This window comes from Cyphellophora europaea (genome assembly GCF_000365145.1).
Source record: "Cyphellophora europaea CBS 101466 unplaced genomic scaffold supercont1.3, whole genome shotgun sequence".
Lineage (NCBI taxonomy): Eukaryota > Fungi > Ascomycota > Eurotiomycetes > Chaetothyriales > Cyphellophoraceae > Cyphellophora > Cyphellophora europaea.
The window spans coordinates 238,389-252,729 of record NW_008481809.1 but is presented as its reverse complement, the minus strand read 5'-3'; the positions used below and the strand labels follow the sequence as shown (position 1 = coordinate 252,729).

The following is a 14,341-nucleotide window of genomic DNA, read 5'->3' as shown; positions in this document are numbered from 1 at the left end:
GCAGCCAGTCTTGCGCAGGTGACCTTTCTAATCGGCCCGTGGGAATCTACGGAGGACTACACGTACAGTCTATGCAATTCCATCCTGGTGCATGTTGCTGAGCTGGTTCATGGTCATAGATGATCTAGTTCATGTCACGACGGCACTCTTCCGGACCCAGATTGGTGTGCAGCGGCTTTGACTGCTGGGTCATCATGAAGCGTGCAGTCGCACGATATTCAACAAGTGTCTCGGGATACCCGATGTGTCCTCAGCCTGTCGTGTCGATGTCGTACAACGAGTGTTATGTACTTTCTGTGACTGGTCTTACACAAGATGCGAGGTTATTTCGGGAGTAAGCTTATCATACTACAGAAGCTGCCATGATCCATGACGGTGTGACAGTCCGGGGTAGACAAGTACCACAGCTTTTGCTAGTAGCTGGCGATCAATCCCGGAGAACCTCAGCCTCACAACAGGTGACGGAAACGCATAAGCTGGCCGGCCGAGGCTACTTGGTGTCCAAAGGCGGCTGTTCAACGGGGACCAACACTACCAAAAGGCTGGTTGATGCAAATGAGTGGTTGAGAACGGTTGAGCTTGTTGGAGACTCCCGACATTCGCCTTGGGCAGCAACACAAACTCCGGCCAAGAGGAATGGCCAAGAAGAGTTCGCCCGCCCGACAACCTTTTCTCGATCGCGAAGGCCGACACAGGCTGAATAAAGAGCCACCGAATGGATGGCATGGCCTAGTAGTGCCCAGACACGATGTTTGAGAGTCAAGACGAATGGGTGAATCATGTCAGCTGTAAATGCTTTTATCCACGAGGCAGTGCGCAAGCAGGAGATGATGCCGCCCTTGATACGGGGGAGCCCATTTCTTAGCACCGCTGGGGATGCATCCAAGCATGATGACGCTGTTTGGCCCTCGCTCCAGCTGCGCACAGGCGGAACCAAAGGGCCATGATAGATCAGATTTCAAGGAAAAACCTTGGTGCGGCGTCTCAGCATTTGGTCGAGGAAACGTCTGAGCTGGGTGTGGGCTCCGGATACCGCCGTCCAGCCTTCGAATCCATGTTTCGCTTCAATTCTCTCACCTCTGACTCAACCCGCCAACGCCCTGCTGCAGTGCTGCCCCGAAAGCTTTTTCACTCGGGTACATGACCTAGTTTGAGCCATCGATTATTTCCTCTTCACCCGGTAGCCCCTCACACCCCTCCGCGCGCGATATCAAAAAAGCCTGTCGCTACCAGTACCAGTCGCAGCAAAGGCACAAGTTTGCCACCCTCAGCTGTGTGTTGCCTGCGCTCAGCTCATCCAACACCCTCACTTGCTTGCAGCCGTATGTAGCACTTGTCTGCCCACGGTATACTCAGCACCGAGATATTGCCATATCCACGGACAACTACGTCAGTACTGCAACCAGGAAACCCTCCCGACAACTGTCGCGATCCCCCGCCGAACGCTTTCCGATATTCTCCAACTTGCACCCGTAGCTTTGCTCGACGGCCAAAAAGCAACATTTCACAACTGCTTCCTCACAAGAGCTCCATCCGCAGCTGTCGTCACCGCTGCTGTGTGGATGCAATAACTTATCTTTGAGACATCTTCAAGAGGAGGAGGCACCGACGAGGTGCATGCCCGCAATGGCGCAGGCTGGAGGAGTCACACCGTCTCATGCCGCCGATCTACTTCGACAAGCTATGGCTCACAAGTATGTTTCTTCTATTCTCTGCACTTCCATATCGTTCTGCATCTTCAATCCGGCAGCAAATGCTGGAAACAAGCAGATTGCATGCGATTCTCTGCAGTATGGGATAGAATGCATCACATGTCAAGAAAATCTCGCTATCAGCCGTGGGCAGAGTGCCACTTGCTGGTGGAGATCGCAGGACTCGCAGTCCCTGCCGGTTCAGACCAGAAGCCTCTCGTGTGCGCGGCATTTGTCATGATTCCAAGTACATCTTCCTCGTTCTCCATGCTAACATGCTCCCAGTAGTGCCAGACATGAACTACGGGATGATATGGCAGACCAAATAGGAACCGAGTCCCCCACTCCATCAGGCGTCGAGACGCCTCGTCCGGACTTTCATGACAAGCGCCTACCTGGCATCATGCCAGGCTATTTTGGCCAGGTGGGTAGCGAACCTTCCACAAGTTCACCCCTGAGGAATACCCAAGCTGTTACTACCCCTGCTGTCGATTTGGGCGTTGCAAGCCATCCCCCGAAGCACCTTCGCAGGATGTCAAGACGCGCCTCGACGAGTTCCATGGGCTCGATGGTCATGGTCGAAAAAGACCAGCCCCAGGTCGCAACGCCACCGCCTGAAGAGTCTCAGGATGCTGTGAGCAGGCCCGGGCCCGACCCGTCTCGCATGCCCCCCACTCCCATCTCTTCAGCTTCTTCGGTTGTTCAACGGGACGGGGACTCGGCAGAGAATGGGAAGCCATTGGCAGACTCTGGTCTTGCCTCCATCACTCAGGCTTTACGCAACTTTGTGCTGCCTAAGAGTTCGTTCAGTGGTCATGCTCGTCGACATCAGTCACTTCCCGTGTCGAGTGTGACCTTGAAATCGGTGCCCGCCACCCACATATCTAATCCTTCGTCCACTGCCCAATCGTCAAAAACACAGACTCCTCAGGACTCCCCATCCCAAAAGCCTATGCAGTCCCAGCCCATACCAGATGACACAAGGCTAACTGAAGTCGTGGCGGCTGAGCCACGAGAAAAGGCCACTCCACCCCATACTCCCCGAGCGTTATCACAAGAAGACCGGCGACGGTCACCGTTAGCGGATGAGACTCAGAAACAGCAAAAACCCGAGCCTGATGCCAAGTTACCCACTCATAACCCTCGCGGTAAGCTAGCCGTCAAAATCGCTGAAGGCAAAAACATCAAGCCGGCATTTGATCCATATGTTGTGGTCACTTTCGAATTCAATGAGTACATATCGAAAGGCTCTAAACACGACAAAATGGAGATCGACAGCGAGGAACCTCAGTCTGCAGCCATTCGAAGGACAGATAGTGAGGCGGGGAGAGCGATGGCGATTCCCATGCGTAGTAGGCAAAGCAGCACGAATGGCGTGAGTGACGAGAACGGCAGGCCGATGAATAAAGTGATTGACCCTCAATGGGATCACGAAGCTGTGTTGTAAGTGAATCATGTTTAGCATTCGATCTATACTGACAGTGACGCAGTGACGTGGTTGGCAAACAGTCGGAATTAGAGGTATCAGTGTACGACCGTCACCAAGATGCCTTTTTGGGGCACGTTCGACTTTGTCTCAATCTAACCAAACAACAACCACGACTTGAAAATTTCTTCGCCCTCGAACCTCGCGGATCGGAAGATCAGGACATCACAGGAGAGATCCACATCAGCATGTCGTTCTTGGAGACCGAAAAGCGTCATGTTGGCCCCAATGACTTCCAAATTCTTAAGCTTATCGGCAAAGGCACATTCGGTCAAGTCTATCAAGTTCGCAAGAAGGACACCCAGCGCATCTACGCCATGAAGGTGCTCTCGAAGAAGGTCATCATTCAAAAGAAGGAAATTCAGCACACGATAGGAGAGCGTAACATTCTCGTTAGGACTGCGATGACCGATTCACCATTCATCGTTGGCCTGAAGTTCTCGTTCCAGACGCCGACCGACCTCTATCTGGTAACAGACTTCATGTCTGGTGGAGAGCTCTTCTGGCATCTGCAGAAGGAAGGACGATTCAAAGAAGAACGTGCCAAGTTCTACATTGCCGAGTTGATCTTGGCGTTGAAGCACCTCCACGAGCACGATATTGTCTACCGCGACCTGAAGCCGGAAAACATACTCCTCGATGCCAACGGGCACATTGCTCTATGCGACTTTGGTCTGTCCAAGGCCAACCTCACCAAGAACGATACAACCAACACATTCTGCGGCACAACAGAATACCTCGCGCCGGAGGTGCTGTTGGACGAGCAAGGATACACCAAGATGGTGGATTTCTGGTCCCTCGGGGTTCTGGTTTTCGAAATGTGCTGTGGCTGGAGCCCTTTCTACGCCGAAGACACGCAACAGATGTACAAGAACATCGCCTTTGGCAAAGTTCGCTTTCCTCGCGACGCCCTTAGTACTGAAGGTCGCAACTTTGTCAAGGGGCTTCTCAACCGCAATCCGAAACATCGTCTGGGGGCGAACCGGGATGCACAGGAGTTAATGGAGCACCCATTCTTCCACGACGTTGATTGGGTTGCACTAGGCAAGAAGAACCTTATACCCCCATTCAAGCCCAAGCTCTCTTCCAATGCCGACACATCTAACTTCGATCCCGAGTTCACCAACGCGCTCAACACATCAAGTTCGTTGAATGCTCGCGCTGCGGCTCTGGCTGCTGGCGCTCAGACTGCTTCAACCCCGCTTTCCCCTACCATGCAGAACGCCTTCCAAGGCTTTACGTTCGTCGATGAAAGCACACTTGATCAACAGTACGCGGGAAGGTTCGAGGACGAGAAGATGGACGATGGCTTGACCCGTCAGAGGACCAGAGACAACAGGATGAGCGGCGTACAACGATCCGGTGCCCACGGCGACGAGTTCTTCCAGAACGCCGATTGGGATCAATGAACAACGACACAAGCGATTTAATGGGACCAAACAATACAAAAGCAGTGATTTAGGCAGCGAATGATGCTATTACGAAGTGATGGGGCGCACTTGATGCTGGATGGGATAAGCATCGGCTTCGGGCATGGTGGGTGGCATGTTGTCGGATTGACTTGCACGACCTGTTTTGGTTTAACTCTTGTTGATTCAGATGCTCGCCTACGACCTTGAAAGGCAGAAAAGGACCATGTGAATATACATCGGGGAACAAAGTTAGTGGCCGGTATCAACTGTCCGGTTAGTCGTTGCAGTAGCGAATATTATTACCAACTACCTGCAGGGGCTTCAAGTTCGAGCACCTGCGTGCAGTGTCATCCTGCAACCCAAATGTTCACTCCTCCCAAGCTCACTGAAGCCCTTCCTGCTACAAACACGCACAATACATACGCACCGATAGTGTGTCCATCCCTTCTGAGACAGAGTCTCGTGGGGTGAGGTGAACTGGATGCCAAGCACCCGCGTCGCGCCTGCTCCCGCTAGAGCTTTCCGCGACTTCATGCGTTGCAGTCTTGTTTTTGCGATTCCTAACCGATTTCATCCTCTCCTCCATCTCAACAACGTATTCCATCATGCCCAATTCGGTCTAAAAGGCTAGAGGGTCAGCCCAGACCAGGACGAATGGCGATTCTGCTTCAGGGCAGCATTGATAGCCTATCGGCATGCCGTGGCAAGCCGCCAGCCTATCGGTAGGGGCAGCTGAGCTAATGCATCTTCGGCAGGCTACCGCTGCGCCTCGAGGCGTGGCTGTGCGTCGTCTGGAGTTCGAGACTTGCTACACGTGGTTGCCTTCTGAGGACGACTGACCATCGTTGACTCACTGCCTTTCATCCTTGCCGCTGGTCGAGATCTCTCTTCCCATGACATAGTCCACTCATGCAATGGCAGCTAATGACGATCCGCAAGCGCTTGTCGACAAATACATCGGCGACACTACCAGGACGTATGATGTCGCCCGAGAGGCGTTCGAGCAGGGGGTCGAGTACTTCAAGACAGAACTGACCCATGACAAGGTCAAAAGGGATTGGATTGATGAACAGACGTCTATGCTGGATGTCCTCACAGTCGCCAAGGACGCTCGTTGCACATACCAAGCCTCGCGATCCGAACATGGACCCATCTCGAGATGGGCTTCAAGGCTGCCAGACCAGATCATGTATTATGGATCCGTGCTTGACGTTTTCGTGCAATCACATCCAGAGGTTGCAGCGCTCGCATGGGGGGCCATGAAGTTTGTTCTCATGGTAAGAATGACTCTTGTACCCAAGTTCCAGAACTTCAACTGACGAGCAGGGTGTCATTGACAACGCTCGCCTCTTCGCAAAGATTGCCGAAGCGCTGACACTCGTTGGAGAGTCACTGCAGCGCGTTGAACTGTACTCAAAGCTCTACTCCGCAAGCGAGATCCTACCAATCATTGCCAGACTCTACGGCCACATTTTACTGTTCTTGAAAAAGGCAATCAAGTGGTATCAGGCAAACCGCTGGTGGCGTGCTTTCAAGTCGGTGTCTGAGCCTTATGACATTGGATACAAGGCTACCGTCGATCAGATAAGAGCCTGTACAGCATCTCTTGACACAGCTGCAGACTCGGCCGCCAAAGTCGAACTCCGCGGGGTGACTTTGATGCAGACGCAGAGCGTGGAGAGCCTCAATGCCGTCGACGGTAAACTACGGCAACTGCAAAACGCCTTTGCCAAGTATGCTTCTCAGCTGTCATTGATGGAGGGGAAACTTGATAATGTTTGCCAGGTCACAAGCGGTAAGATCATCACACTCGGCCGTTTTCTCGGTGTCAATTCTAATCCTGTATCAGGCACATACGCACTCAGCCATCAGATTTCGGCCGATGTACTTGATAACAAGGAAAGTCTGCGGGACTTACAACTTGCCGAAATACTCAATGAACTTGGTTGTAGCGGAAACGCACATCGGCGCCTGAACGAATCCCGCGCTTTGTCGAAAAGGCGGCAGTCCTGGCAATATGCAGGACAGGAGTCACTCAATCTTGTCAACACCATTCGCAGGTGGGCGTCTTCCAACAGCTCCGCTCTGCTAGTGGTGCAGGGCAGTCCACTCACAGAAGCCAAACTCAAGGATCTCGCTGTCAGTGTCGTGGACTATGGCCAAGCGGCGGGTGCCAGCGCAATCTGGGCTTTATCGGAGAACAAGAAACCCAGATCACCGTCGACCGACAGGACGTTGCTCTGGAAGACTCTAATTGCCCAAGCACTTCGACATAACCCTGAATGCCTGAGCCACAACGGAGTGAAATTGAGTGCTTTACAATTCAAAGTCAACCATAGCGATAACGAGTGGCGGACCTTGTTCTCTCAAGTCGTCTCAAAGCTGTCGAAGTGCGTGATTGTCATCGAAGCGAGCGATATCTTCGAAGGCTTCGGATATGATCCCGCCAGAGTGCGGGACTTCATCTCCATGTTTCAGTTGGCCGCCGAAGAAGCGGCAAAGCAAGGCAGTGCTGTCAAGATTTTCATCGCAAGCTACTGTTCTGATCGGTCCGCGATAGCAAACCTTTCTACCTCAGGACGGGCATTCACGGCGTTCCTTGCGCGCCCGAGGCTAGTAAATAAAAGGGCAACAAAGCGGGCTCGCGTCGTTGACAGGAAAGCGAGAAGAACCGTTGTATTCAACTAGTGTCAAGAACTCTATCAACATCGCTCATCCTATACAGAATTCGAGATTCCACTCAATGCTCCCAACGCCTCGAGTACTGCAAAGGCCCGACCACAAAAAACGAAAGAACCGCACGAGGAGCGCTTTTGGGTGCGAACCATGCGCGGACCACGTTCTCAGAAAACGCCAGCGAAAAGACGGGCTGGATTTGCGGTCGTTCTGGGCACAGCCGCCCGTGTATGCAAGCCAAGTCTCCTCATGAACCCTGCTTAGAAGGCCAGCGACTAGCCCCGTCGCCTAGCGGGTTGATTTTCAAGACCTCGAGAGAGCCTCAGCCTCAGCCTCGTAGCTCTTTCTTTTCTGGAATCACCGCCGACTTACCGGTAAACACTGAGACATCTTCACATTTAACTTGACGGCAATGTATCCCAGCAATGAGTTCCCGACCAGCAAACGAGAACGTGAATTGTCCGAGGACGAGACTGCCCAGAGCGACATCGATGCGGATGAGCAGCGCACCCCTCCAGCCAAACGTTCCCGCCACAACATAGACTATAGAGACGATGATACCGTGGTCACTATCCACCAGGTGTACTGTGGCCGAGGGCGTGGCCGCCAGGCCGATCACACGAGCCACGCCCCGAATGTTCTGTATCTCGATCATCCGAGGCTCTTCTACGGCGATGATAAGGCAAGCCAGCTTCGTGGTACGAAGCGCCTATCAGACGACAGCGAGCTCGCTGCATCAGCAGGTATCGTCATCTATCAATCGTATGCTTGCGACGCGTACCTTCGCCATTTCGATACCTTCTTCGAGCCAATTGAATTGCCGCATCTGCAAGAGACATTTCTCCGTGCGAATCAAGCACGCTTCTTTCGATTCAAACGGGAGGGCCCAGCCGCACTGCCTCAGTCAATCCGGCTGGATCTGCAATCCACACAGCTAGTTAGTGAGATATCAGCCATTCTTTCCCATTCGGACATCCTCAGTGGGTGGCAAGAAGAAAGGAGCTTGAGCTTTCCCTTTCCATTTTTCTTCCACCACGCTGCTGAGGTCCAGGCGGCAGTCGACTTGTCCGGCGGTCCAGGGTTGCAAAAGTATGTTGCGCTGCTTCTGCATTGCATTGCAGACCTGGGAAGGCAAGATCATGCAGAGGCTGAGCAGCTTTTCTCACGTGGACTTGTTGATCGCGCTCATTTCAGCAAGCTCTTTCGCGCAGGCGAGCTCGTCGTCACACGTAAGGACAGGGTTCTGGTTGCGCACAGGCTCGACAGAATCCGCGAGGCGCAAGATGGCATTAGTCTCGAATGTTGGTCGTATGATTTCAATGGTTCCTTCAAGATGCGCCAGACCACGCTTTACGTGCGCCGACCCTCTGAGAAAGAGGCCATCAGCATCAACAGTCTGGAAGCATTTCCACTTCGTCTCGATCTTTCAGGTATCAGACAAGACCTCCTATCCCGAGGCTGCAAGTTCTGGGAATGCCGTGCCAGAAAATATATCCACTACACAGCACCTCGGATGCCCTTTGAGTCCCAGACAGTAAGTCCCAAAGTCGCTAGACACGGTACTGAATTGACAATTCATAGGCACAACCTCGATACATGATAGATTACGACATGTATCGCGTACTCCATCAGCCTGAAGGACAACAAGTTATCGAGCTTCAAAGAAGAGATGACGCTGGAGCGATCCCTTCAGAGAGCCTGGAGCAGCTAGAAGGGCCCAATCGAGATGAGATGCTGATGTTGTTGCCTGCTTATGTACAAGGCTTCGGATTCTTGGACAAGAAGTGGCGTCAGTGCTATCCAGTCTTGAACTACAATGTCTGTCTGCTAACCATAGATAGGCACTTTGCAAGTGGACTACATCGACGACCTACAGTGGAACGTTGCAGCCTTTGACCAACTGGTTCTCGATAAGCGCAAAAAGGATCTCGTCAAGGCCCTTGTCTCTGTCCACTTGACGACCAGGAGAGGCGTCGACATCATCGAAGGCAAGGGCAATGGTCTCATCATTCTGTTGCACGGAGGTCCCGGAACCGGCAAGACGTTGACGGCAGAGAGTGTGGCCGAGCTGGCGCAGAAGCCACTATATCGAGTCACCTGCGGGGACATGGGCATCGATCCAGAAGGTGTCGAGAAATACCTGGACTCTGTCTTGCACATCGGCACAGTCTGGGGATGTGTCGTCCTCCTCGATGAAGCCGACATCTTTCTCGAACGGCGGACTACCGAAGACATCAAGCGCAATGCTCTCGTATCGGTGTTTCTCCGCGTACTCGAGTACTACGACGGCATCCTGATCCTGACGACCAATCGCATCGGGCTTTTCGACGAAGCTTTCAAGAGCCGCATCCAGCTGGCCGTCCATTATCCTGCCCTGGACAAAGGTGGCCGTGCCCAAGTCTGGTTGAGTGCTTTACGCGCCATCCCCACGGGGCAAGTCGGCTTCGATTTCGACGCGCTCAAGTTTCACGTGGACAAGCTTTCCGGATACCCTCTCAACGGTCGCCAGATCCGGAGCACGGTCCACTGCGCCATGCAGCTGGCCATCTTCAACAACGAGCGGCTGGATATCAGCCACTTCGATTCCGTTATCGGCATCACTATGGAGTTTGAGAAGTATGTCACGGATGTTCGGGGCGAAGACGATGACGCAGCTGCTAGGACGGAGGGACTGAGACGGTGACGGTCGTCTCGACTGTACGGGCACCAAGGTAGCAAGTGCCAGCTTTTGTTTGTTTGCTCAGGGTTCTACGCTCCTTTTTGCGCGAAGCGTACTAGTGCTTCACGTGGGGAACGCACGAATTCGTTGAGACTTGAATGCTATTTTCTGGGTACCGTGTCTGGCTCCTTTGGTCTCTTCTTCTTCCAGCTGTTTGTACTAGGTTTGGTCCTCAAAAGAGCATGTCTTCGTCGACAAATGTCTAGATTATACATGCAAGATGCTATATATATCCCGAGGAGAAGACTGCTGCTACCCAAGCGCTGTTGGCAGTTGAGCCACAGGCGTCAAGCAGCAGCGCCGGTCGCTTCGGTTACGTCCCTGAAAAGAGAATTGGGCGGCCTTCGCTATGGTACCCGATATTCTAAGATAGACTGGTCAATCACAGGACTTCGGATCCTGTGACGAAGCACTCACGGATGTACATCAGTTCGTCGAGCTCAGTTAATGCCGGTGGTGTAGGGCTCCTTTCAAGAGGCTGGGCATCAGGCTTGGGCTAGAAACCCACGGAGGCAAGCGATAAAAAGTCATTGTTCTCATCGGGCAAGCGGCCATGTACTTCTCGATGGTGGGACAAGGCGGACAGTTGGTCGTGGAAGCCCGGACCGTTTGAAAGGGTTCCGTACCGGTCACGCCCGTTCTCAGGCGGGACCATGATATCTATTCCTGAACTCCCTGTGTTATTTTGTTCAACTTGGGTAGAGTCTCGAAACGCGATCAGCCTGTCTTTGGACAAACCGAATCCGTTGGATGGGCTCTTGCGTACTTCCCACGACCGGTGCCCCAACAAAGCGCATAGCTTGGCTCGAGAGAGAGCGCGGTCGTCACTCAGATCCTCAGATATAGTGTATTTGACGGAACGGAGGGCGTGGATCTGCGGTAGGAGCGGCTGGGGTGTGGAGCTTCCAAATGTCGACTTTACACTATGTCCATCAAGTCGCCGTCGTCCTCTCACTTCGTGGCGCACCCGACGACCACCTTGGTTGGCTTGTTGCTGCCATATCTGGGGGTTTTGAGAGGCAAGCTCTTGTGCTTTTATGTCAGACATGTTCGGGTTTTGCTGTCTGATCTTATTGGTGATTTGGGGGGCAGGAAAGACAACTTCGAGGGAAGCTTGGTATGCCGCTGACTCATTCGACGAGGAGTGCTGGCCACTCTCCTCTCGAAGTTGACGTATGGACTCGCGCAGTGGCTGCCAAACATTGGCGGTTTGCTGAAGCGAAGCGCTGTCGTGGTATGAGGGTGCGCCACCGGCGTATGATCCCTGCCACATTTGTTGACCGACTTGGTGCCTACCAAGTTCGTTGTATGGGCTCGGAGGATTGCGTTGCTGCTGCTGCTGCTGCTGCTGCTGCTGCTGCAGTTCTGCCATATGCTGCTGGATCGTCTGCCGTTGGGGTGGTACTGTCTTCGATGGATCATATTCGCTGCTTGAGCTCTTGGGCCGATTTCGTGGCTCATCGTGGCATAGATGCCCTAGGTTCCGTTTTATACAGCGTTTGCAGGGACGATTGTCATCGCAAGTCATATGCGAGCGGCGGCAGTAGACACATGCTAACAAAGAGTTGGTCAGTGATACGACAATGGGTCCATCCACAAGGCTCACCATGGCTGACCGTGTGTTTCTCTTTGGCGTCTCTCTGTGGACGCCCAATATGCCTTTCCTTCCAGGCGCTGACTTGTGGGAAGGAAGGGTCGTTATTCGTAGGTGACGATTCATTTTGTCGTAGCAGTCCTGGATTTGTTCTCCCTCCCAACAGTTCCCCCTTCTTGCTCTTCTGCGCGCTATCGGCTCCCAACAGGCGTTTGAGGGTGGTACCATCCGGACGCCGTAGTCCGTTAGCCTGGCGAGCAGCAATCAGACCCGGTTTTAGGCCATCCAGTTGACGTCGTTTTCCTGGAGGCTGATCGATATCGGCACCGTACTCAATACCGCTAGAAAACACCATACCGCCATAGTTGGACGGTAGCCTGGACGACTCGAGTCTGGGATGCATTCTGGAGTAGGAGTCGGTGGCTGCGGTCGCAACTGACAATCCTGCTGCTTCTGCCATTGCGAAAGGCGGCGCTCAGGCAGCATCATCGACTGACAATGCTACAGCAGGAGCCGTTCCTCACTGAAAATCATGTGCCAGGAGGCAGGAAAATCCCGCAGAACGCATGGAATGTAGGTATTCAGGAACTATACAATGGCCAGTACATCGCACGGTGCAGGAATGCGGTAACGAGAAAGGAACAGCCAGCGCAGTCGCAGTTGCAGCGCAGGCGACCAGTTCCAAGCGGGCGGTGCTGTGCTGCAGCTCAAACGCTGCGCTGAGCGTCGTGGCTGCCCTACCACAGGTCATGCTGCGCCTGCTTGGGCGTCGTGCATTTATGGTTCTAGGTGGGCCCGCGAAGACGGTAGCGGCCTCGGGCCTCGCATGCCAGCTCCACCTTAGGTGGGGTGCCCCTCGTGAGAGCCCTCCTACTAGTCCATTGGGATCAGGATGAATCTGGGGTGCTTCCTAACTCTTTCGAACTCAACTTTGAGACTTGTACATTGAATCTATCGTGGCCAATTTGAGCCTCGAATTGGGTCAATTCATACCTCAATGCTAGTCATTACCGCTTGCTTCGACTCCATACCAAGGTACATATAGCTCGTATCAACTAGACCGCTGGTCTTGCTGGCCGAATCACTTCCGTTTATAATTTGCTAGCAGTACATCGTGTGGGAGTGGTTTCAGAGAGTAACTCTTCCGTTGAACAGTAATTGAGGGTTGTTCGGGAACAACATCGTCGTAGGTGTGAAGCTTGAAGAGCCCTCGTTGCCTGGCTTTCTGTAGCTTCAGGTTAGACTTGCGGCCTTCAAGTGCACAGAGCCGAGCGCGCGCCGCAGCGTGATGATCGGTAAGGTCTTGCGATATCGTGTACCTGATGCGAGTGCAGCCTCGTGAATGGAGCTTGGGAGTGTCTGAGGGGGGTAACTGCACAATAGCGTCGGGGGCTGGATTCTCATGGACAGGCAAGCTAGCTTGATAGCCTTTGTTGCCAAACTCACCGCCGGGAAGGGTAGGAGAGCCGCCCAGCGTGGGTGTATAGTAGCCCAGCGGGTGTTCCTGAAAGGCAGTAAAGGCGTAAGAGTTGGGGTCCAGCAAAGAGGGCGTGTAAAGCCATGGTTTCTCAGAGAACCGCACTGTAGAGCTTGTTTCGCTGCTGATATCAGTCGGTTTATCGTAGTCAACAGGAGGTAAAGTCGCCCACGGGCTAGGTGTTTCCGCATTATGTGAAGCAAGTTGCTGCCGCACCTGGCTCCTCTTGGGATAATTGGCTAGCAATGCATCGAGAGGTAAGATCCGACCCGGGACATGACGCTTGGTTTCCATAGAATGACTCTCGCAAGTGAGGCTCCTTGGACATAGATCACCATTGCGTAGAGAAACACCACATTGTATGTTAACGTCTACCGTTTCATGGGACCAACTACTAACGCTCGTGACCCCATCACTTGGCACCCGTCTCTGTGGCCTTTGAGGCTCGAACTGTGACTGCACCGATGGCATGAGCGTTTTCCCTCGAGCTGCGCGTGGCCCTGCGAGTAGGCGCTGCAGCGTGGCATCATCTGGGCGCCGCAGTCCAGACACTGTCTCGCCCATCGAACCGAAATCTTGCTCATAACTTTGATCGAGGCGGGGTGTTGATGGCATCTTTGGAGGTAAGGGATCTGGCGTTTGGCTGTGTGTGGGGTCCGTTGGCATGCTGGTGGCGGACATCATGCTAGTGTTGCCCGTGTCAATGTCGGACGGACCGTTAGAAAACCGAGCCAAATTTCCGATCCGGAATGGCTCGGTGAGCACGTTCTCGGAACGGTACGTTGAGCCTGTCACTGGTGGCGAAGGGCCAGGTGACGGGCTCCACGGACGGAGGAACTCAAAGCTTTTGGCGTTCCTCAACTTGTCGCCAGCCTCGAAGCCCCATAGACCATCGAGAGGCCGCTTCCGATTCGCATCTGGAGTTGTATCCGCGTGAGAGCGGAGACTTTGAGGCAGATCTTCCAGCTTCGTAGACTGGCCTTTGTTCGACGGGAAGGGAGAGAGGCCCCGGGATGAAGGGTACTGAAGCTGCCGCTCTGCAGCACGCATCGGTGCCGCGTGCAGTTCGGGGAGCTGCTGGCGTAACGCCTCTGCGGATGACATTCTTCGAACAGCCTGGGCTCTCCTTACAGGGACGGCATGGTCTCGCTTTTCCCATGGCAAAGGCAACCTTGTTGGGGAACTATAATCGGCTCCGTCCTGTGACACAACGTATGCCCCCTGTCGCTTGTGGCTGTACCTGGGCCCAACCCGGGGTGCGGCATAATAAACGTATTCGCCCGAGC

The 14,341-nt window shown here is 53.6% G+C and overlaps 5 protein-coding genes across 5 annotated transcripts; 3 read left to right on the top strand and 2 right to left on the bottom strand.

Annotated features, from left to right (window-relative positions):
* Positions 1 to 2,094: 2,094 nt before the first annotated feature.
* Positions 2,095 to 4,586, top strand: HMPREF1541_03002 (uncharacterized protein; the record flags this gene model as incomplete). The annotated part of the gene is made up of 2 exons (XM_008717354.1): positions 2,095 to 3,134; positions 3,182 to 4,586. 2 exons carry the CDS (start codon positions 2,095 to 2,097, stop codon positions 4,584 to 4,586), a joined length of 2,445 nt encoding a protein of 814 aa, XP_008715576.1.
* Positions 4,587 to 5,503: 917 nt separating this feature from the next.
* Positions 5,504 to 7,277, top strand: HMPREF1541_03001 (uncharacterized protein; the record flags this gene model as incomplete). The annotated part of the gene is made up of 2 exons (XM_008717353.1): positions 5,504 to 5,866; positions 5,916 to 7,277. The coding sequence occupies 2 exons, from the start codon at positions 5,504 to 5,506 to the stop codon at positions 7,275 to 7,277; spliced, it is 1,725 nt and encodes a 574-aa protein (XP_008715575.1).
* A 400-nt stretch (positions 7,278 to 7,677) lies between these two features.
* HMPREF1541_03000 (uncharacterized protein) lies at positions 7,678 to 9,948 on the top strand (the record flags this gene model as incomplete). The annotated part of the gene is made up of 3 exons (XM_008717352.1): positions 7,678 to 8,799; positions 8,847 to 9,054; positions 9,107 to 9,948. 3 exons carry the CDS (start codon positions 7,678 to 7,680, stop codon positions 9,946 to 9,948), a joined length of 2,172 nt encoding a protein of 723 aa, XP_008715574.1.
* Positions 9,949 to 10,480: 532 nt separating this feature from the next.
* On the bottom strand, positions 10,481 to 12,038 carry HMPREF1541_02999 (uncharacterized protein; the record flags this gene model as incomplete). The annotated part of the gene is made up of 2 exons (XM_008717351.1): positions 10,481 to 11,538; positions 11,591 to 12,038. The coding sequence occupies 2 exons, from the start codon at positions 12,036 to 12,038 to the stop codon at positions 10,481 to 10,483; spliced, it is 1,506 nt and encodes a 501-aa protein (XP_008715573.1).
* Positions 12,039 to 12,659: 621 nt separating this feature from the next.
* On the bottom strand, positions 12,660 to 14,159 carry HMPREF1541_02998 (uncharacterized protein; the record flags this gene model as incomplete). Its single annotated transcript, XM_008717350.1, has 1 exon — positions 12,660 to 14,159. One exon carries the CDS (start codon positions 14,157 to 14,159, stop codon positions 12,660 to 12,662), a length of 1,500 nt encoding a protein of 499 aa, XP_008715572.1.
* Between the last annotated feature and the right edge of the window lie 182 nt (positions 14,160 to 14,341).